We start from the raw sequence: 25,634 nt of genomic DNA on the forward strand, positions 1-25,634 counted from the left end.
TGGTTAACGCGGCGCGTTTTTCCACCAAAGTTGAAATTTTTCAACTTGCGCGTTTGCCGCGGCAAAGCTCAATTCGCGTAATTCGCGTGAACAAGACATGCAAGTGAGGCGGAATAGCGTGTACCGTGTCGCGCTAAACCTCCAGATGCGCATCAACGCGTCTTTACATTGACTTAACTTTGAAATCACTCGCGCTTGACGACTCTACCGCGGCTGGTGTGAACGCAGCATTAGATGAACATTATTGGAAGCCCAAACAAAGAAGCACATGCAGTAAAAGACTGAATATAATGCATGCACACTGCACTGGAAAAGGTTTAGCCAGAAACTTAATTTTGTGCTGACAGTTTCTCAAACAAAAGGCTACATCCTCCAGAGGCTGCATACGTCTTCAACCTGGTTTATTTCAGATAACTGAGCATTACATTCAAAAGTCATAAACATATTACAACGATTAACTTAATATAATAGTAAACTTTATAATTTTTAATATTCTGTAACAAGACAGTCTTTATGAAGTATGCAGTCTACAAATACGACCCCCAAAGGATGCAGCCTTGTGTTTAAGAAACCGCCAGCATTTCACATCCATGAGAAATCTCGTAACATAATTAATTTCGCGATACATATTCACTCTCGCGAGATCTCGTCGCACAAGATCTTGTCACACCCCTACTTACTACAGTACATAAGTCTGAAGTATTAAAAAATATTGTGTCAAACTTTTTACCAAAAACATGCTATGTGACTGCTCACCCATAGGTCTAATACATGGCATACGCTTAGTGCCGAGTTTGCCCGTGTAGAGATCTCAGGTCAGCTCCACCTCGTCAGGTTCGGTATGGTAGACATCAGGCCACAGGCTAAATGCTGTCACAACCTGTCAGGACACATTCAACCACTGTCCGACAGGTTCACATAGACAGAACCGACTCACAGCATGTATCAGATAACAAGCTGATCCCTTGTTCGCACGTATCTATCTGCCCGAATCGTTCACATCAGCGCTCTCGCCTCCTGAAAACTCAATCACAGTCCATCAGTATGCATAAGTGCTGAGAGATAACTCATGTCCCCCCAATCAGACATGGAGGAACAAAAGGCTATCTACTGCAAACTAGATGCAAATCTTAACACCCCTACTCTGATTTAGATGAGACTGCTATTTAAAAGTCAACAACTGTTTCTCTCATCTCCCTCATCTTCTCATCTCCCACTGGATCTACCCTCAATTCTATATCTTCAGACAACAAGCATGCAGATGAAATTGGAATATTCCGGCTATCCGGATGGGAAGAGCCTGGATTATGTAAGGGTCTGTGATGCGTGACATCTCTTCACACATCAGAGCGCCGTGTGGCGACTTCCTGGGTGGGGCAGGTGTGAGGGAAGAGGAAATTGAACAGGTTCCAGAGCTCAGGGGATCAAATGTGTAAAGGAACACATGCCATGGCTTCCAAAATTAAACCACAGAATTACAAAGGTATCAGTACTCAGCACTTCACATAAAAGCTCAAATCCTACAAAAGTGACTGATTGAGTAAAATGCTTTAGATATAAGGGGTAAAACTAGTGCCGTGTTCAAAAAAATCGATAAGGCGGTATTGTCATGAATTTCTGGTGATGTGGTCGTTGATACAGCATATTCTGTATCGATTCTAACAAACCTTTAAAGGTGGCTGTATATTTTGCAAAAATTGTTTTGTTTTGTAACCATTATTAGTAGAGCTATCGCAATTGATTGATACAATCGACTGCGTCGATGCTGATAATGATGTAGGTCTTATAAAAATCAAGTTATAAATTAATTAAAGCAGTTTTTTACACAGTTTTTCACTAAGGAGAATTAACGCTTCATTTCAGATGTATATTAGGTGAAGATTTGCTTGACAGCATCATTATGTGATTAGTTATTTATCAACCCAAGTCACTAATTGTTGGATCCACTTAAAGGAAATTGAGTCAAATAAAAATCTTGTTTAGTTTCATGTCTCAGTGCTTTGTTAACAACTAAACAATTATAACTGATGGGGCAACTACATAAACAGTTAGTTAGTAAAATAAATGAATTCAGAAGCCAAACAGGAACATGGTAATCAAAATAATTATTCAATTATTACTATAACATAATTAAAAATGATGCATAAAGAATTCCATGTTAAAGTTCAGTTCTTCAGTAATCAAACACTGTGTGGGGTTCAACAGTTCAGGTCAGTGAACATGTTTGTTGTACCTTTCACATCTAACCTCCCTTTCCTCTGCCTGCCTCTTACTGGGAGTCAATAACCACAAGATCAACGTTACAGCAGCGGCCTCAAGGTTAACAGTAAGTAAACGCTGACAAGGCCACAGTAAAAATCTTAGTTACTCAACAACAGACTGTTACAGAAACAGCAAGCTATACACAACACTGCACAAAGGAAAAGCAGCGTAAGTTACAAGCCGGGGGACAGAAGAGATAAAAATAACATAATTGATTATGACAAGAGTTCAGCATTAAACATAATAAGGGTCATAATAAAGGACTCTTGAGCCGTTGCATGCTGCCAAACTCTATTCACAACGTCTTATTCAAGGCCAGAAATGAAGACGCGATTGTTTAATTGTTAAGAGCACAAAAAATCAAAGCACATCCACATTTGCAAAACTTCCACTTTTTAAAAGAGAAAAATCTACCTGTATCAGTGTTTCCATAAAAAATGTATCCTATGCACACCAACAGCCCCATCAACTATCAGGTACATGTAAATGTGCCATATTCTACTAAACATCAATCATTAGCATTATTTTTAACATTGTTTAAGTGCACACTATTTGGGTATCTTTGGTGGCCAGTACTGTGATTCATGAATCAATGATGGTGAAACAACTTCCCATCAAACTTAAAGTGCGTGTTGCAGGTTAACCACCACTGTCGATTAATGGGTACATAAATCACTCAAGATATGTGTATAATTTTTAAAATGTCTCAAAAATGGTCTTAAAGACCACTTTTTTACGTTTTTGGTATTAACGGTTATTTTAACGCAATTCTGCGATGACGTCACGTTGGGGAGAAGTGGAGAAAGACTCAGCCAGAGCCATAGAGATAGATGAGACATTTATTGCTGTTTAATACTTACGTATATAATTTGGAAATCATATATACATCGTAGGAAATATATAATGTGTTATACTGCAAAGTTACCATGCTAATTATTATTTATGATATATGTGGAGATAAATAAAACTTCGCAAATCTGCTGATTTGATCCATTCATGTCCTGACCACCAGGCTAGAGATTTTTAAACATCCTTAATCCACACTTACTAGTCTATCAAATAATATCTCAAATATATTGTTTTGTGAAATAAAAGGATGCTTTGTTATATTGTTTATGTGATTATAACGAATCACACGATCATTTTATACGCAGCAGCAGTCAGCAGCACACTCGGATCCGACCGCATACATACTGTAATAAACAGGCGTTCGGCGGCTTTTTACATCACGACAGACTATGCCATTTGAGGAGGAACCGCTCATTGATCACCGTATTTTTATAAATCCTGTACATGTTTGGACCTGCCGAACAGGTTGAGCACTTTCATATACTTTGTTGAGCAGAGAGGCTGCACTTTGACCAGCGGGCTGCGGGAACCGGCGCACATCACGCCGCCAGACGGTGTTGTTAACTCGAAACGTATAACTATTATCAGATCGACCCACCGGGAAAGTCCCGACTCTCTCGATTGCCATTCCGCTACTGGCTGTAAGAAAGTGAGTGCGTTTGGGTCGCTGGTCCCCGCGAACAGATGTGACGTGCTTCACTCACCTTCCAGGATTAGAGACATGCTGCCAAAACCGTTTGTGCTGAAGATCGCATAAAAGTTACACCCACTTCAGGCAGGATCATGGACCCCCTCAAGCCAGCATGCACGAGTATGTTAATTGTTTGTTTACTTTCTACACGAAGATGCTAACGTTATGCTATCTGGCTGTCTGCCTATCTCTCTATACTAGCCTATCCATCTGTCTGTCTATCTATCTGTCTATCTATCTATCTGTCTATCTGTCTATCTGTCTATCTATCTATCTATCTATCTATCTATCTATCTATGTAAATAATCTGCGCTATCAGAACTGTACTTTACTCGTCTTTCTATAGTCATTCTCAATGCTCTCAAGGCTGCTTTGGTAAATTCTCTCCCCAGCGTGACGTCATACAGTGCGTTGTGGGGGAAAGGAGAATCATTGCAAACCGCTGTACTTTTTCATACTTTTTCGGGTTTTGTGATACTCAACAACATAAAATACAATGGATAACAGTTTAAATGTTTATTATTAACAAGCAAATTGCACAAATTCGTTGAAAAAATTTACCTGCAAAACGCCCTTTAAGCTGTTTCATAAAGTTATTTTATAAATAGTGTGATTTCAAAAACTGAAATCTTTTCAAGTACCCCAACCATCTACTTAGTGCCCCCTGTCATACACACATACATCTAAATGGAGAAAAATATCAATAACATTTCAAAGGCGTGCAGGGAAACATCATGGGTCCAGTGTTTTGATTTCAATGGAAATCTAAAGCAGCATTAAGCCTGTGCCAACGTTCCAGCTGGCGACTACTTAATCAGATGCAGACAGCTCACAGACATGCAAACGTCAACACTCATATCAGAAAAGACATGCAAAGACAGAAGACCTGCTTTTGAACATCAGACAGAGACAGGCCTATTCAAATGAAAAGAGCTAGTACCTTAATAACTATAAACTTTAAACTACTAACAAAATACTAAATGCTTGGGATGCACCAAATGGAAAATTCTTGGCCGAAGCCAAACAAAATGAAATACTCAGCCAAAGGCCGAATACCATTTTTTTTTGCCAATTTTCTCACCATTGCACATAGTCCTTTTTACTATATTTAGTTCACATTATTTACAAAAATTAACCTTTTTTAACATTCCAGCAGTCTGTAGCCTTTTACACCTGGTCACTTCTCTGATCAGATAGCTATAGATAGACTCGTCAAAACTGTTCCATTTAAATTCAACCACATAAATAGGTTTTGTCTAAAAATAACCTACTCTTTCTAAAGGAACTTGTAACTTTGTTTTGTACATACATTTAAATCAGTTATAAAACCAAAAGCTTAAGGGTTTTGAATATGGATGAAATAATATGTTTAATTCAATGATTAAGAGACTGTTGTTTATCCCTTATGAAAATCAAACATGGTTTAAATATTGTAGAAGAATAGTTAACTTATCTTGTTTTTGGTGAAATTTCATTACTTAAAAGATATACTGGATATTCCTTGGTTAAAATATGTTTCCTGTATGAGGGAATTGGATATGTGTGGTAACTACTATGGTTTTAATAAAAATACCATGGTAAAACTATCTTGGATTTTCCTAAGGAATACGTGTTGTTTAAGCAAACTACTATTTCTCAGCACTGGTTTTAAACGCACACTTCTCTGACGTCAGAGGTTGATCAGTCTGTAGCTATGTTTACATGCAACCAAATAATCAGTTTGTAATCGTATTGATGGCTCATGCGAAGAACATTTGTGTTCAAGTTCACGTCTTATATTTACATATCACATGATCGTCGTCACAGAACATGCAAGAGCAAGGCAATGGTAACACACATTATTAAAGGAGACAGAGAATGAAAAACCATTTTTACCTTGTCTTTGTTGAATAATGGTAGTCTACCCACATTCACGAACATACCAAAATTGCTAAACATGCTAAACATCTCAGTCTCATAGAAATTCCTCTTTTAGAAATGTCAGCCAGAAAACAGCCCAATCTGAAAAACTGATGCTTATGACATCACAGGCATCTAACTGCCCCTTCGCTTTAAAATAATTGGCTACATTCTTTGAGTGGCAGCAAAGTCAGCCAATCAGTAATGAGATTGCAAGTTAAGCCATTAGGGGGAGCCAAATAGGTGCAAAACCACTTGTTTAAAATCCCCCACCCTAATAGAGCTATCTGAGAAAGGTTTTTAGGAAGCTTCTAAGGCATTACAGACCCAAACAAAAAAATGTTTGTCTACATGTCACATCACAGAACAAGGATAAATACCCCGTTCAATCATTTTATGTTACCTTAAAGGTAATTGGGTCACGTGCTGTACATTCTGCAGCGTTCATGTATACTTTCATAACATTAGGCTACATGAAGCAATAAAATAGGGTCATGCCTTTTGAAAATTGTGTTTTAATTGCCTTTATCTAAAAACTTTTAAAGAACAACTTTCTCCAACTCAGCTTTGTACATTTATCCAGAGATAAAGCGTGAACTCAATGAAATATGCTGTGCGCTGGGTGGCGTTGCCAAATCCTCTGCATTTTTGAGTTCAGATTTGGGCAACTGTTTAAACTGTCTCCGCAGGAAGGTTTTTTTCTGTGGGTTAAAAGTGAAAGGATTTCGTTCATTAGTTAATGGTATTTGGGCTAGTTTTGAATGTCCATAGGGATGGTTTTGATACGTGAAGCTGGCAACCCTGCTGTGCGCTTGCGCAGGCATTCTCTTTAGATTATATAGAATGTACATGTAAATAAACATTTTAATTGCAATGTTTAAAGCATGCAAACTGTGTTGTCGTAACATTTAGTCGGATTGACAAAATTCTGTGCATATAAACGTAGCCTGTGAGAGCTACATGCACTTGAATGCATGTATTCGTCACCAGACTACGCACATTTAACCATGACGTACATAGCATGACGGTTCGGTATATACTGTTACACCCTAATAGTATATTATATTGCATTTCTGTCAAGAGATCCTCTGAAAAGTTACAGTGGACCTTTAAGCTCTTTGTTACACTGAAACTTCCCAGGATAAGAACTTCCTGTGATTGTGTTTCAAACACAAACTTTGATAAATGAAAATGACATTTCACAGTCATTGCACATTATTTCCGTGCCTATTTCTGCTTTTTAGGCTTAGCATTTTGTTTTCAGGTAAAATTAATGAGCCCTCCTGACAAAACTGCAAAGCTGCTCCTGACACCTAGGCACAAAAACCTGTAATAAATATTCTGAAATGTTTTAAACTTGCAGAAAAACACACAGTAAGTTTGTGACAGAATAACTCTCTCACCGAATCAGTGATCAAATGAGTTATAAGAAATGGGACAGAAAATGATTTGTGATCCATCACTTATAAATTCACTTCCTGAACCTTGAGCTGTTGTGTCTCACGCTATGAGTTTTTCAACAATAAATACAGAGTGGATTGAAAAGATGAAAGACTATGACCTCTATCCTCTATCCTGCTGTGCATGCAATAACAGCTTAAATATATATCCTATTTGGTCTACATGTTTGTTAAGACTAAATGGGCAGGGGAACTCTGGAATGAACATTTAGGCGAAAAGGGTACTTTTTTTTAGAACTACACATGCCATAATATGAAAAACTACCATTTAGAAATACAGTGGCATCGGCAGTATGTTAGTACACTGTGATGTAACTCAAACTTGACTAATTTACATCACCAAAAATATCTTATTTTGTGACATGTAGGTGTTAAACGTGCAGTAATATGATGCCTGACAGGGGATTTCCAAACAATGCACTTCCTTGTGAGACCATGCTTCAGTGACTGAAAACTTTGCATGTCAAATGTGCCCAGTGGCAAGAGTTCAGGCAAACCACCAATACTCCAAAAACAGGCTTTTGAACTTCCTCAGAAATTTACCTGAACCCAATGGCCTGCCTCTATCACATATAAAGAAAAGAAAAAACCGACCACAACAAAGTGACAAAAGCATAGGAATTTTCAAGGCTGGAAACAACTTTACATGGGAATTAACGGGAATATATGGGGAATTAATGGGAATAAACTGGGAATTTGAAAAAAGTGCAAAGTTGCCTATAACAGGGAACTTAAATGTAGTTAATAAAATCTTGCAGGATAATTTTGTTAAAAACATCAAGATTTATGCCGTTTCAGTTGAATTTCCACCCTGAACATGCTGCTTACTGAAGGACCATTGAGGCCACATCCCCTGCATGTAATTCTTTGAATTCTGCACACAAAATTTATTTTCTGTTAATTGTTATTTTAAATGCTTATGTATCTTATGTAACCATGAGTGCTTTGGAGCTCGACTCGAGTCTTCAACAAAATGGCACCGCTATGCATCAATGCACCCATGCACAAATCATTGACTTTTAGACCAGCAGACAATCTATGGTAAGCAAATAGGGAAGGAGGCCAGAGCATCAAAGTGATGGTGAAGGCCAAAGAACAGAAAACAGTCTTTAGTGTAAATGACCGAGTGAACAATGAGCCTCTAAATACTTCTGAAAGAGCACGCCAGAGATCTTTTGATCCAGTGCTGATGCTGCACGTGACCCGGCCATGCGGGTAGTAACAACCACAAGTTAATGCCAAAACAAACGATCTACTACTGACTTTGCATATCTGTTTGCATACTTGCAAACATAGACGTGGTTGCCACATGAACTAAAGACTGGTGCTACACTAAAATGGACCTAGTAATTAAATGCACTGAAGGGAGAAATGGAAAGGGCTGAATGCTTAAAATAACTTCTGGGATTTATATATCCAGAGTAAAGTTTATGGGCCTTTTGAAGGTTTTTCAGACCAAACAGCACACATTAACTAAACAACAGGCTGAAGTTAAGCAAGTCCAAAAGGGCATGTTGTTAGAGACCCAAAAAATGTTCACACAAAAATCAGGCACATCTGAGCTTATCCATTCCCAACAGCAACCAAATCACTCAACAAGGATCAATAGTAGATCCACAGTTCCGAAAAGCCAAGTCATTTTATCTGAAGGGCACTGTTAATAACATTTCAAAGTGGTTTAAAAGAAAAATTTCTCCCCAGTGTAATTCCTAAAAAACTAGGTGAAATGCCCTTTGAAACTTGTTCAATTTATGGTCATTATATCACCAATTGGTGTTCCTGTAATTCAATTTGAGCATTGCGTTAGGAGCACAAAGGTAGATTTGATTCACAGGAAACACACATACTGAATACTGATAAAAAACATGCTTGAAAGTACTGTTTGGATAAAAGGCAAATGCGTAAATGTAAATGCACAATCGAAAAAACAAACATCACCTAACATTTGCATCTAAGCATACATGCAAACAAACAGTAATTACATTTGACTATAAGAGTAACTGGTGCTTGTTTAAAAAAATCAAGCTATTAAAAGGAAGTCAGTGAACAAGAAATCATCAACAACATAAACTTTAACAGGTGCTCACAAGTACAAAGACTTGAAAATGTGACCAAAAGTCACTTCAAAGAGTCACTAATATCCAACAACAAGAACAACTGTGGTGATTAAGCCAAAATCTGTGCTTTTAGGGCCTTTTGGTCATACTCTGAACCTGTGATAGCTATGAATTATTTTTGTATTTAGGGATGCATAACGATTAAATCGCGATTAATCTATAGCAAGAATAAAAGTTTATTAAAAGCACCAGGACAGGTGAAGTCTTACGACTGGCAGTGCAAAAAGTTTAAACGCCACATCATATGACCTTACAGACAGAAAAGACAGAAAGTTCATCTGGGGGTTGTGCACACAAATGATGGTTGAGACACATTTTTAGCGATGGCTTTTAGCAAGTGATGTCAATGCTGATGTTTGCTCTTCACCGAGAACCTTTCTCTTTTACACTATAATGAAATAAAAATGTGTGCCAAAACATTCACTTAAAACATGCTGGTTCTTGCTCTTCACAGCAAGGGAAAGTTCAAGTTTGCATTTGACTTGGCACTGAGAAGCCCAGTTCTCAGAATGAACGTGAGATCAAAAAGGGATGCGAGTAAATTTAAGGAAAAGCTGAGTGCTACAAAACAACAGGAAGCCACTGTGCTTTGTTTACTGGAGTCTGTAGGCACGCCTCGCCTACACAAGTGGTCAGCACGACAGATGAGGTTGGGAACTTGTTGCTGACTGTCATTACTGAAAGTGTACTCATCATTCACACATTAACCATGTTTATGACACCTAAAAACATGTTGATCCAGTTTTTTTTTGTGCACTAATCCTAATAATCCTATAGAGCAATATTGAGCAGTGCACAGTATCCTGATACTAAGAAAATAAACTAGCAACACTAGACCTAAATCCATGTCAAGGGTATGAAAAGTACACACAGGAGAGTTTTTGGGGACTCCTTGAGTTTTCTTTACATTTTATTGATTCACATTAAACCATCAGAATAATATGTGACCCTGTGAATCCTACCTGATTGTAAGTCGGAATACTGCTTTTGTTTATAAAAACAGATTTATCAAACTTGATTTCCGATGGCTGTCTATCCACCACAAACACACAGTAGGGCTACAACTAACGATTATATTCATAATCGATTAATCAAAAAACTTTAGATCGAAAAATCTCCCCATTAATCGATTATGAAAAAATAATTCAATAAAAACATAAATAATTACTTAATTCAACTATTCACTTACAGCTAAATAAGGCACTAAATTAGGGCATTAATGTGTAGAAGTAGAAGCTTTACTAATATAATCTTTGTTATTTCTATATTTTAAACCTTAAATAAAAAGTTTGTGCAGTTTTTAAATAGTAAATAAACAAAACGAATTGAGTCTTCAGGGATGTGTTGAAGAAATTTAGCCACAGATTAATAAACTCATTTTATTCTTCAACTTTAGACCTTGATGAGAATCAATAACAAAATAAATAAGCCATTATGATATGAAAGTGATATACATGCCTTGTTACAGTAATAAAAACATGAATTTCCCCCTTACTTTAAAACAGATGCTTGGTTTGTGGTTCAATTATTTTTATTAACCAGCGTTCGTTTGCGCTTTTGTTTCTGTCATTGTTCAACCAAGCTGGTCGCGTGGTGAAAAGAAGCACCTGATAAACGTGCAGCTCAGGTTGTACAGACTTTGAGCTGGCAGCTCTCGTTATATGGAAAAAAGCACCAGCTTGGGCTGTATGAAGTGGACGTGTCGCAGACCAACTAATCGATTATGAAATTAGTTAACAATGAATTTGAACGACTAGTTGTTGTAGCCCCAATCCACAGACTTTGAAGCCATCTACGAAAGCCATTTAGGAAAAGGGTCCTGTGTGTGACATCACAGACCCTTCTACCTAAAATAGACTAACTTACCATAGGAAGACTCCTCTATCTTTAGCCCAGTAAAAAGATTGTGATGAGATTATTACATGCAGTCATTGTAATGGCTGGTCAAGTGCAGCAAGCGTTTCAGATATCTCAGGATGTATCATGTCTCCACAGATGCACGGTGCATCTCTGAATAAACTAATCTGTTTGACCGCATTGTGGCTTTCATCCCAGCAAAATAAATAAAAGGTGGAGGGGGCTGAGGAAGTTGTGCTGGGGAACAATGAGGCATTCTTGCTATAATTCAGCATCGGATATTTGCATCTAAATGCTGACATGCTTAAAAAAGCTGTATCTCAGCTCCTGCAGTTCTAATGCAATTATCTTTAGCTGTGCATTGAGCATCACACACTGTAATTACTGTTTAATTAATTATCGCAAATTGCATTTGAAGGAACTGAGAACAGGCAAGCTTTGTCAAATGAGCTTTGCAGCAAAGAGAAAGTAATGCGAGCTACGGCGCATCCAGGTTGCTGAGGCGGCACACGGTTTGAGCTGCAGGGCAGTGACTTTACTTGCAGTCACCAATGAGCTGAGAGATTCATTTCTTTTCCTGCAGTGATGGGAGAGTTTATGTGAGCTCATCTGAGCCCAGTATTTAACTTTGCTATTTGTGTTTCACAATATTAATAGTACCAAAAACTTACAATGAAAAAATTATTAGGAATTTAATAAAAGAAAGTTTATATAGAAACTAAAGCTTTATATAGAATCTAAAACCAAATCCACAAATGTGCACTACACTACAAATTCATATGATAATCTCTATTAGTGCATGGTCGTGGTCAACAAATATGTTTTTTATGGCTGATACTAATATTGAGAAATGTGCCCGACTGGCTGACATAAAAGATAACACAAACACAATTACAGTAAATAAGTTGCAAACAGAAAATTGTGAAATTAAAACATATGTACTGCGGATCCAACACCTCACTGCACTGTTTGAAAAATTGCTGCACAATTAATAAAAAAAATAAAATAAAATCGGGATTATGGGTGAAACAATTACATAATCCCCAAAAACCTCAGTTACAGCTTTCCATTTGTGCTTATTTCTGTGCGTTTGGCCAATATGTTTGGGCACCAAATACAGAGGTGAATCAGAGATTTTAAAATTGATAATTTGACGTGTTCTTTAGCTATTAGTTTTGGATTTTTTACTAACAACATAACTTTCATAATTATTTGTGATTTACATTATATTTTTTTGTTTTGTTGTTGTTTAGCATAACACAACCTACTCGCGCTTTATGTGATTAATAATAGGTCAAAGAGCTCACAAGATCCCTGGTAGCCCTATATCAGCTCTGGTAGATCACAAGACTCCCCATTTAGATCATATAATGTTTTTCCATTCACAGATTTGATAATTTGTCCAATAAGAAAATTAGGGGCTACTGTCGCTTTAAGAGCGAGTTCTGCACGAGGCCTCATAGAGCCTAATCAATTGATTATGTTCACTTTAAGACATTCATAATTGTTTTTACAAGAATCCATGCCAATATTGCTTTTTGTGTATGTGTTCGGTAAAGTCACAAGAGAGAACTGAATTATGCGCGTTGTCGGAAATGCTATTCTCTGTGTGCGAGCTTCTGAACGTAGCTTGCTACAGAAATACTCAATCCATACCTCTAATGTCTGGGCTATATTATGTCATAGCAAATCATTGATAATAATATTTAATTTACCCTGAACTACAGCAAATTGCTCTTTGTTCTTGTTGGGAATTTTTGACATAACGTTCAGCAAGTTCTCTTCACTGCCCATGCAATATAAATGTTTATAGTGCACCTATTTTATTGCTTTAAAAACAATGTTATTTTGTGTAATTGGTATAATACAATGTGTTCACATGGTTTATGGTTCAAAAAACACATTATTTCCACATACTGTACATTTTTGTAGCTCCAGATTTCACTCTCTTACTGAAACGCACGGATTTGAAAAGCTTGGTGTCCCTGATTGGCCAGCTAATGTACGTTGTGATTGGCCTGAATACCTCTGACGTCAGCCGGAAATGTGACGCTCCTTACCATGCATGCTTGAAAGATTTGCTCACAATGCAACGCTAACAGGAGTTAACTTACAGGCTAAGTCCAAAGCGGGAGGAATTATGATTAGGGCTGGGTATCGATTCAGATGTTCCAGATCGATTCGATTTCGATTCACAAGCTATCAAATCGATTCGATTCCGATTCTCGATTAAATTTTCGATTCTGGTTCTCAGGTAGGTTTTTATACTCAATTCTCGATTCAACTCAATGAATACAGATTTAATACACATACTATATTAATAAAAAAGAACAGTGAACAGCAGTTTACAAGTGGGTAATTAATAAAAAGAAATTAAAAGCCACAACACGTTTTGCTTGCAAAATCTAAAATGCTTCCATTCCTCCGTTCAATGTTTGCGGAAATAAATATGGAAAAAAAAATCGATTCTGCTCTTTGAGAATCGATTTTTAATCGACCACGTTTTAAAAATCGATTAATCGAAAAATCGATTTTTTTTGCCCAGCCCTAATTATGATAATGTCTGTCTTGTCTAAATCACCAATCCCAGGAAGTAAACCGTTGCTTACAATCCGTGTGTTTGTTGTAGTCCAAGAAAAGAGATTTACGTTGAAGACGATAACTTGTGTAATCGTTTACATCTCGGTATGTACCCTTTGCATATTGTTAACATGTACTAATACACACTTACACACCAAAAGAAATGTAAAATCGTGAATCAGACCGTTGGTGCTCTTTAAGCTTGCTGCAGGACATTTCACTTGTTGACTGACAAGAAAACGTTGGAGGAAACTGTGTGCAACAGGTCCAGAGCATATATGAAAAATCAATGTCACTCCCTGTACAGTTAGAGCGATTGCGAATGGAAAGTGAAGGTAAACGTAAGCAGGCATTCAAATACTATTTGAAAACCCGATGCACGAATTATATACCATATAATTACCTAAACAAATCTGAAATAATTCAAAAACATTCACAATATTCACAATAGCCCTGGGACGTCGGGCTTGCGATTTTATGAGCCCTGGGTCATTTTACTGTCTGTCAGTGAATAGGCTTTAAATCTTTTTCAGTGTCTTTTCAGTGTGAACAACTAATTTAAGGAACAGAAAGATATATCGACTGATATTGATACAAATATTATGGTTTCCAAATACTGTCCAATATATCGGCCAATGTAATTGATTGATATATCACTAGTAGCAAGTGACTTTTTTAACTGCTACACCCACTCGCGTCTATTGCTTTTACACACCCCCACTTTTCATTCTCTTCACACTGCCGATAACTCAGGCACGACACTGAAAAATTCCCAGGAAGGGGCTTTATAAATATATGGATGACAGGAATGCATTTCAAGTCCATAAGCCTGGTGATAATATAGAACTGGGAAAGGAGGTGCGCTGTGAGAAGAAAATTATTTTAATTATTTACAATGACAAACTGCTCTCAGAGATAGATCAGATCCTCCTAGACCTCTGAGCCCCTCCCAACACTATCACTGTGGCACTGAAAGCCTGTCTATTACACAGGCAAGGTAATGGAAGGATACAACAGGTAGATAATCGCACACACTTCCATTTCCATGCCCGGCTTCTCACACTGCTTTCTCTTCCCCTTTCTGTCTCGGATGAGATGTGTGGCTCAGCCGTGCGCGTCTGGCTGCGTTTTCATTATGGGCAGCCGGTGCGCATTGAAAGAGAGAGAGACAGTGCGAGAAAGAAAGAGAGAGAGAGAGAGAGAGAGAGAGAGAGAGAGAGAGAGAGAGAGAGGGAGGAGAGGTAGTCGTCAGCACAAGCATTGCTGTCTGCCAAACGGTTCGGGAGGGACAAGACAAATGGCAGCAAAACGAAGCAGGATTTTAATCAATACGTGGCTCCACTGATGAAACGAGGCCAATAAATCACAGGCCCAGGCAGGCTAGCGCAAGCCTTTCATCCCTTGACGCTAACCCCCAAAAGCCAATCACGCCATCAACATGGTTATCATTTGTGTTTCTGCCCTTTGCAACAGGTGGCCGCCTGGCCAGTCACCACTATGGGCTGTTTCCGATGGTCAGGTGGGTAATATGAGATGGAACAGAGCTTAAGATTCCAGCTGAAGAGTATTTCCAGTTGGTCTGCAAAAGAAACACACGGCTCTGACTGGTGCAGAGCACCAGTAAGGCTTTTCCTTGCAAAACTAAAGGTCTTCTTTGGTAATGTTCCCACAATTACACAAAGGGCAGATTACACAATATTAGGAAAAAAGACTGATGCTGCTGATCTGTTTTGACAAGACAGCCAACGGTTTCACAAGCTTGAGTCGTGTTGTGAAAGGAAAAAAATCATGAAGAATTGTTGACGCAACTGTTTGGAATATGTGGCTTGACAGGATTAAAGTTTTGATGCACAGAAAGAGTGTTATTTAAAGGAACGACTGCAGTCAAAAATGTTTATCTAAAGGCGTGGTTCTTGCATCGCACAAGCATATTTCTTGCCACCAACATTAACAATTTGAAGCATTTACAGTACACTGCATGCATGTCAAGTTTTAGTGCTAAGATGCACCTCGCACCCTAAACTCAGCAGAAAACACAGGAAAAATGCACTGTTAATCCATTTATAAGTTGCTAGTTCGCTCTGGCAGTGAAGTAAAGCTAACATCAGTCTTAATTTAAGCCTTTACTTTACTCCTGTACTTTGTGTTTTGGGTTCAGTATAGATTAATTATAATATGGATGTAAATGTGATTCCTTTTTTATGGAAACTATTACACAGATCAGTTAGAGTTTGTAAACAGTTCTGGACTGTCCACCCATAATAACAATTTCATAATTTACAGCCCAATGTGGTAACAAAAAAAAATGTGTGCATGTTTTATATAAAGCTCGAGCTCTTATGCAGTCTTTGTAAAAGCTTAATGGGTGCCTGCTGTTGTAGTTCTGCTGCTGACAGATGTGCCAAACAGCCCTAAACTTGTATTCAACTGTAGAGGGCTCATTAAAGCTACTAAAGCTACCCAGAAAAACCCACACAAGTGGTCACGTTTTTCTTACAGCAGCAATGTTGTGTGATTTTTATTGATGTGGTAAAGTTGGTATCAAAAATCGATTTTCATTTAAGTATTAACTTCTATCATCTTGGGTATTTTGGGCATCCCTGGTGACAAAAAATATTTTAAGAGGAGAAAGGGACAATAGGTCATATCTGGAGTATACTGCCAAATATGGACTGGAGGCAACTGCACCAAAAGCCACTTATTCATAATTACAGGAAACCTGAACACCAGCGTCCCTGAAGTCGGCAGCTTGTCTATGATGTTATCATGCACTGCCCAGATACCCAAAAAACATAATTCAGAGGGAAATCCAGACAACCCAACTGATCCACAGCTAGAACACACTACAATGACAGCATAAAATGTCTGAATACTCAGACACAGCATGAACAATATAGCCAGCAATGAGAGATACTAAGAACCACTACTGGGCTTAATATTACTAAGTAGAACCACTGTTGAGTTCAAATCTTTATTATATTAAAAACTATTTGAACACTATAGAAACATGATGCCCAATGATGATGAGACATTTTTGAAACCTGAAAGAAGAACTGCATACACCTGCTTACATTCGTTGCGTTTCCATTACCTTTAAATTGTGTAAACTGAAACTGCAAATTGCATTTTTACGCTTGAATGAGGTGGTTTTTCAGACAATTCCAAAAATGGAATAGATCTCGAAACTGCAATGGAAAATGGAAAATTCAAATTTGCTTCTTTGCCATTAATGCTTGGATAAAATGCATGCGTCTCCTTCGATAAAACAAAACAAAATGGCTAGCGTGGTGGCTGCAATATACATGACCCTACCAACATCCATGACCATGACCTTTGGAATTACTTATCGCAATATGAAAAATTTAGCTTTAGTCGCATAACATCGGTTAATGGAAAATCATCTTTTCATAAATGTTTTTTTTAACACTTAGAAAATATTGGAACTTATAAAAAGATTTTCTCTAATTTTTACTGGAAACCAGACATTTGTCTGGCTAGAGAAAAGGCCTGACTGACAGTACACTGTGTGTATAATGCACATGCCATTTTTTTTTTACAATCAAAACGTTTTTTTTTTTTTACATTTTTGAAAATGTGCTAGCAGTACAGTCAGGTGGGTAATGCACATGCTTAAACACGTATTGCAGTGGTGCTTATTTGGGGATTTACAATTTCCCCATGGTCCTATTACTGCTATGCAGTCCGACCATTTAAAAAACACAACAACATAAAAACAAAAAATAAATTAATTAATTAAATATGAATTATAAAGAAAGTAACGCTAGTTGTAGATGTTTTGTAACCTCTCCGAAAATGGTATAAATTATTACAGTCAGTGCAAAAATTAAAGAGCGAAGAGAAAAGTCAAAATTGCACATCAAAACAGTTTTTTGGGCCAGGCCATAGTTAATAACATCCACACAACTCCATCTTCAGATCTCCCCAGGGGTTTGCTTCAAAGACTCAAAGTCTCTCCTATGAGAGCATTGTACTATGCACCAGATGCAGCACTCAAGCTCACCTTTAACTGTTGGAGAGGAAGGATCTGCTATAAATACTCTCAGAATATAGTCGAAGCACATACACAAATCCTGTCAGACAGGCTCTGAAGTTGATGTTTCAAAATAGGGATGCTTAACGATTAATCGCAATTAATCGTTAGCAGAATAAAAGTTTTTGTTTACATCATATATGTGTGTGAACTGTGTATAATAACTTTGTATAAATAAATGTACACACATGCACTCAAAAAAAATATTTTTGCACCTTGTCTAATTTACTTAAATGAAACAAGTTAATACAACACAATTTTTTATTTTTTTGTCTCAACCTATTTTTATAATGTTCAATCTGCTTAAATTTTAAAAAATTACATGAACTCAATAATTTTATATTGGGACCACATTAATGATTTTTGTTGCTATTACTTACTGGGCCATGAATCTGTATTTCCCAGCATGCTTTGCATGCAACTGCCTTTGGAGAGTAATTTTTTTAATTAAGTGTTATTTTAAGCATTTTTAGGTAAAGATAAACACTTTATAGTGTTTAATGTTGGTTTATCTTATTGATTTAGAAGATTTTGTGTTATATTTTTACGAATTGTTTGGTTACCATCGTACAAAAGAGTGGCGCTTGTGGTTAAGTTGTGGATGTGACATACGTACTTATTTTAAAAGCACTAACTGTGTTAATGACTGTTTGAAGATCAGTCTCTTTTCACATGTTCATCCAATGTGTCATTAGCATGCTAACGTGTGCTTATGCGAATTAGTATTATATAGAAACTGACAATTGGTTTAACTAGACTTTTTTGCTTGAATGAACTTGTTTTGTTTTTTGAAATAATTGCGTGGAAAAGTTTTCCTTAACTGAATTTTGTTTATTGAACAAAATGTTTTTATGACCAATATAAATATATTTATTAAGTTGGTGCAACAAAAGATTATTTGTTTAAATTAACTTATTGTATTCTTGTTGTACAAGCCTAATCTAATTTCGTGGAAAAGTTTTCCTTAATTTAATTATGTTGATTGAACAAACAATTTTTTTGAGTGTGCATGTATATGTTTTAGAAATGTTTACATGTGTATATACATTTGTATATTTATGTATAATTTATATTATATATAAATATAAATACTTAATATATACATTTTTTTTTCTTAAAATTATACATGAATGTGTTCATATTTATATATATACATATTTATTATACACAGTTTACACACATATGTGATGTAAACAAAAACTTTTATTCTGCTAACGATTAATCACGATTAATTGTTTAGCATCCCTATTTCAAAAGCCTTTCTGAATTTTGACTGAGGTAAATAAACCGATGTTTGATGAGCTATTGTTTCCTAACTCTTTAAAGGATATTTGTAAATGCTCACTCAAAAACCGACCCGTACTCAAGCATATTTAGAAACGCTCTGACCACCTCTTCACTTCCTAAAATCAACTCAGCAGTAGAGCTGGGCACAAAAAAAAATTCGCCTGCGATTCTCTGATTCTCATGCGCGTCTCCTCAGTAAAACCGGTTCGGTGATAAGTAGCAAATCGCTATCACCTGCTTTCAGATAGAGTGGCATTTACTACACAGAGCTGAATTTCACCAAGAAGATTGCAAAATTGCGTTCATAATCGTGGGAAGTCGCCTCCGATATTGTATGCGATTTTGCTAAGCTTCTCAGTGAAAAACATCTCTGTTAGTAAATGCCGCTCCATCTAAAGGCAGGTGATGGTAATTTACTACTAATCACCAAACCGGCTTTACTGAGGAGACAAGCATGAGAATCGCAGGCAATTTTTTGCCCAGCTCTGCTCAGCAGTCACCTCCAGAAACAAGAAGCAGACAGCGGAAAAGTTTCAGCATAGGACTTCCTTTGTAGCATGCGTTCACTGCATATTCCACTCTTTACAATAGAGATCTCAGCTTGAATGCTATCACATTTCCTCCAGACCACCACGGAAGACACAACAGGCCACTATCTTCAGGGAATCAAAGCACATCAAACGTAGCTTCAACATTTTGCATCCTACCAAAGAAATACAACCCCCATGGAGCCCCAAAATTGCTGTCCCAAACAAAGCCATCTTTATTGAGCTTCTCAAGAATATAGATTTAACAATGTGTCATATAAAATAGTCAAGCTTTCTCTTTGTACAGCATTGGAAGAGTTTCCAGTAAATGAAAGCATTCTTCACAGAAAACATGGTGGCACTACAGTAAGATTTTGATGACAAAACTCTTTCCATCAGTGACAAAAACCATGGTGGCCATTATTTATGAATCATACTCAAAACACTGAAGCGAACACTGCCGCAGGGCATGAGAATATGCTGACCTGAGTAATATTATTAGACATTTGGGAAAATATCAGAGAACACTATCATTATAATGCTCTATTACTGCTGGTATCTATATCAGTATCTATCTTTCATGTTTCTGAACTTGAACAGAGTTGTTTGCCTTAGAGGTCTTCACGTAAGACCCAGGATCCGTACAGTTCAGGATCTATATTTTAAATGATTAGTCGGGTCCGGGTCGGTCCCAGTTTAATTACTTCTGGTCTGATTAACATTGTGTGTAAAACCTGAGTCGTTTGGAGAACGAACAAGCTAAAGGGTATGTGCAGTCTGGTTTCTATGGCGATAACAACTGGCTCTTGTTTGAAAGTCACGACCATGCGCTGCACTTTCTTTCTCACATTTTATATAATATTTTTAATGAACCATCTTTTCTATCTAAGATGTTGGTTCAGAAATCAGAGATGGTAGCAAATAAGAAATGCTAATGTCAAGCCTAATGCACTGAATGAGCAATTATAGCTCAAACAGGCAAACAAGTTGCAAGCTGACGCAAGATATAAAAATGCAAAGCTGTAATGTAAAGTCACCCGTCACAGTGACAGCAAGTAGACGTTTGAATCTTAAATAATGAGTGGATTAAGCACTTTTAATCAGCAAGAGAGGAACAGAAAGAGAGGCACTTTAAATGCTTCTGCTCTGTTTATTACAAAGTGAAGAAAGCTACATAAAACATTATGAGGTGGTTTGCCAGACAGGGTTTAGATTAATCCAGGACTAGGCCTATGTTATATTATGACATTTAAGAAGTTTTTAAAAACAAACATTACAACAAAAAAAAAACAACACTGTTGTGCATCTCGAAACAAAACAAAGGCACTGATATATGTTAAAATATGTCAGTACAGGATGTTCTGAAATTATGCCATTTTAGTTTGGGGCTAGGATAAATCCTAAACATCATACAAACCAATTTTGTTGTTTTTTCCACATTTAAAAGGAACATTTTCATTACCGCAACGTGTCCATGACTGGATTTTGGGTTCTTCGACATGGAAATATTTATCATTAAAAATCTAAAAAATAAAAAGCTTCAGTGCATATAATACTATAAACATTTACAGTGAAGAAACATGTGGTATTTGGTGATCATTGGTTAATGTAGAAACAATAATAAGGAATATAAATGTGTCCAAGATCAATTTTCTCATCCTCCACAACAATTTTTAATCATTGTTTAAGCCCTCAAGGAACTAACATTTTAAAAAAAAATGTTGGAAGGGACATAATTGACTGTGACACTCAAGATGGCTACCAGGTAAGCAGTTCTTATTTTTTTCTCCAGATAAAAGTTCAAATTATGTTTGTCATAGTACCTAGACAACTTTTTAGTTCTCATTACAGAAACATGAGTTTGTAAATGGATATATTTAATGTAATATCATGTTGCAGTAATGATCATTTTTGATAAAGGTAATCTAAAAAAAATTAATAATTCTATAGGAAAGATTTTTAAATCCTCTAAAAATAATGGTTATAATAAGTTCAGACCTTAATCTTTTATGTGCAAAACAAAACTGGCTTCAAGGGCTTTTAAAAAAATTCTGATGCTGGCACCTTCTAAATCTGGATTTCGTGAGAATCACCCAAGTATCTATTAGATCTGTTGGAAACACTGTATCTACACTATTTATATTGGCAGTAAAGGATCTAGTCAAATGAGCGGCTTAGCATAAAAAAAGGAAGTTATTGTGAGTGTGACCAGAGTTTGGTGAATGATCAGATATCCTTTAAGTAATGCAAAGGCACAAAAACTACAGTGATTCAGGGGTAAATGAGCGAGACCATGAACTGATTTAAGCAAACAGACAAGACTAAGCAAGCAACGCTGTGGTTTATTCACAATGGAGCTGACATAATAAAAGACTAGTCATAATACCCCAAGTGATATAAATTACATCTCAATTTGAAACTGTGCCATGTGAGGGATTAATAATTAAAAGTAAATAAAATGGAAGTTTATATAAAGTGAATACGAAGAAATCGGATTGCACAGGTACACATTCTATTTAAACGAGCTAAAACTAAAAAGGCTTTATCTAAAATATCTTCCCGCACTGCACTGATGCCCCTGCAGGCGAGATCACGTGCCCAAATAAAGTTCCTATCTAAAAGGTTGCTACAGCAATGAAGGGCATTAGGAAATTAATTATTGGATTTAAGTACAACACGTTAAGGGCTTAGCTTGCAAGACTGAGAGGTATTATTTGATTAACGCGATCCGGAATGCAGCTCAACGTTAAACTTTGGCAGGATACGCGCTGCCTACAACGATTATCTTCACTACACCAGACAGCGTCTCAAAACCTAGTGTGCTGCCTAGCCGACAGTCCTGTCTAGCAAGGAGGGTCACACGGACCGAAACTGCTGTTTAGTCCCCCCAAATAATCTAAAAAAAACCCTATAGTAGCGTTTTGAATAGCTAGCGTGTTGCATACAAACGTTGCGCTTAGCAACAGCTGGTCACTGTTACCAGGAAGTTGACTGCATACCTAAAGTAATTACAGTTTAAGTGGTGTTGAGAAAGAAACTCTTGAGGTTAGCCAGATCTCGCTTTTTCAAGGGTGTTTCCCTAACATCGTTTAACTTACATGGCATTTGAATCGACTACTGTTTTAAGATTTAGTTTGATGGTTAGATACATACTGCAAGAGACTAGAGAGGTGACATGAGACATCTTCAGCCCGTGGTCGTTAGCTGCATTTGATGTAATGTGAAGAGCCATACATACCAATCGGTTCAGCCTCCTCCGTAACATATTTAATTCTTCCGTCTTCTTTGGTTTGTGAAGACACCGTCGAGCAGGGGATCCTTTTGTTTCAGCCAACTATAGGCTAGTGATGAGTAACTTTGCATGTATGACGGCGAAAGGCGCCCTATTTAGCTATCTGTTTTCTAACCTGTTTCCCCGAGCTATATGCAGTGCGGCGGTGAAGCTACATCGTTTCCATATTAATTGAATCCTGTCTTCCCTAACCATTCGCATTCTCCTTTCAGGATACTTTGCGCGGCGCTAGTTGCGGGAGCTCCCCGTGCGCGGGATCGATAGAGTCAGCGGCATACTGTACTCCGTGTGCCCTGTTGCTGAGCCGCTAAATAACACGGGCTTCACCGCATTCACCCCTTCGCCGTTCACGCACTGCACAAGACCGGAGATTGCCGATGAAAAAAAGTGATGGCGATATACCGAAGGTGCGGGTTTCCACTCATGTACCACCGCCCCTCCTCTCTTTCAGATTCCTGTCAAACACATTTTACTCTCCTGAGGCAAAAGCCGCTACGCCAAAAAGCTCCGCCCACTCAGCTCGTCATGTCGCAAGGGTTTCTGGGAAATGTATTCTGTAATGGTCGCATGTGCTACAACACTAAACACATTTAAATCTAAAAAAAAGATCCCTTACGAAAATTAACAATACTTTAATGTAATAAAATGTAAAAAAAAAAAATAATAAATGGTGCGATCTAAAGATTTTTCCCGGTTTACTGCGCACTGTGTTGCTGCACTACACTTAATTCTTTTAACAACATTTAAAAAAAAAAGATTTTTTAGTTCTTATTCTTAAGAATTTTGGAAATTGATGTTTATGTGTCTTTTAATTTATCGTTTTATAAAAATTGTGGATTAAATAATATGTGTAAATGGTTTTGAATGATAATGAAAACACATTAACTTTGCTATTATCACAATAATTTTTATATCGAATAGCCTATTGCATAAATTCCGGTCAACAACCTTCAACTAGAAGCCTGTATAACGCAGCCTATTTAATGTGAATCACTGCGTAAAATAAAACCATATCAGAACAAAATTCAAGAGCAATGCCATATGCCATCATACCGAAACCAAATGCTAACGGAATCATTAATGATTTACTGTTCGCTTCCTGGATTAAATAAAATAACTGAATAACATCGTCTTCTGAATCCACATGACATATTATTGCACTACTGCACTGTATTCACTGTAGTAAACTGTAGTTTTTCTTACTATAGTAAATACTAGAGTAAATATTAAAGTATAGCTAATTCAGCATTTACAACCAACATTACATATTACTGCACTATACTTTAGTATTCACTGTAGTAAACTGTAGTTTTTCTTACTATATTAAATACCAGAGTAAACATAAAAGTATAGCTAATTCAGCATTTACTACATCTTATCAATACACTAAATTTAATGTTTCAGAATATATACAAATTATTCCAGGATTACTGTAAATACACATAACCTATAACAACACTACAGTTTTTTACGTGGGAACCTCTCATGTAAATGTTTATTTATAGATTTGGTTATTGCTCCCTCTTGTGGCTTGTATTTAAAGTACTGCGCAAAGGTTTTAGGCCACCATGCTACCATTAGATTTGTTGTTTTTGCAATTGTATAGTGATCATATATCATTTTATGTCTCTTTATTAGAATACATATAGAAAATACAGGAAATATGTAGTATTAAAAACAGTATTAAAGTATAAGCTGAAGTGTCAAGTATTGAGGGTAAACTCCCATTCCACTTGAGCAATAGCAGTTTCATGCCAAGAGAGGTAACACTAAGTAGGCCTACTCACGCCCGCCGACAGGGGGGGACAAACGGGTCTGTTGTCCCGGGCCCAGGGTGGGGTGGGGCCCAGAGGGGGGCCCAGAACTGGAACCTATGGAATAATTGATAAAAAATAAAGAAAATATTTGATTCATTTGATTTGAAGTTCAGTACGCTCAAAATGTCCGGTCAGACTCAGCACAAGTCCGGTGCTCAGAAAAGAAAAGAAAAGAAAAGAAGAAAATATAGGCCTTATAGAGGAAAATAGAATTCCTAATTATCCCCGTTAGGAATCTGTGACCGCAGATATAGTCACTGCATCGCGTGTGTTTAGAAGTCTGTGCTGTTTGCTGTGAGGTTTTTATGAGAGAAAGCACAAACTATTTAATATTTAATATGTAAAACTTGAATTTGAAATAAAACTTACCGCGGAGAAGATAATGAATTCGCTATCGTCTCTATTGCTAAGTGATGCGAAAATTATTTATTATTTCAAATCCGTTTACAAGATAAATATACATTGTGTTGTTAAACAGATGAAATTATCTTGATATAGGCTACATTCATTATGAGAAGCCTTTTCTTTTTAATGTTACACTGTAGACAGTAATATATGTAATTTATATTAAACTCTATGGTCGTGACAGCACATTGTCCATTATCTGTTGGTTCATGTTGGTCCAGTTTAATTCAGGGTAATCCTTTAATAAAATGTAATTATAAAATATTTTATTGTTTTGTAATATTCACAGCGCACATTCTCTCAGATCGTTTTAAAACATTTTTAATTATTCTGCAAAATTCCGCATAGATTTTGCAAAAGAAATCCGCAGAAATAGAAAAAATAACTCCTTACACAGATTCCTTACACAGCTGTACTACTCCTGCAGCAATTAAAGCAGTTCAGATTTGTTTTAAATGGCAAAATAGTTATATTTATTTTTTTATTTACATTTTAGAGTATTTTTGTTTGTTCCAACAAGCGGTTCGCAGCCGACAGCAA

General features: G+C 36.9%; 1 protein-coding gene across 4 annotated transcripts in view; it reads right to left on the reverse strand.

Annotated features, from left to right (window-relative positions):
• Positions 1-23,370, reverse strand: part of atp11c (ATPase phospholipid transporting 11C (ATP11C blood group)) — a 63,142-nt gene extending 39,772 nt beyond the window's left edge. For all 4 annotated transcript variants that reach the window (XM_065271895.2, XM_065271897.2, XM_065271893.2 and 1 more), the window contains exon 1: positions 22,819-23,370. In XM_065271895.2, coding sequence (XP_065127967.2) covers positions 22,819-22,845 — 27 coding nt within the window. In that variant the 5' untranslated portion in view covers positions 22,846-23,370. The remainder of the gene's footprint in view (positions 1-22,818) is intronic.
• Positions 23,371-25,634: the final 2,264 nt, after the last annotated feature.

The sequence above is a fragment of the Paramisgurnus dabryanus genome, chromosome 16, assembly GCF_030506205.2.
Source record: "Paramisgurnus dabryanus chromosome 16, PD_genome_1.1, whole genome shotgun sequence".
Taxonomy (NCBI): domain Eukaryota; kingdom Metazoa; phylum Chordata; class Actinopteri; order Cypriniformes; family Cobitidae; genus Paramisgurnus; species Paramisgurnus dabryanus.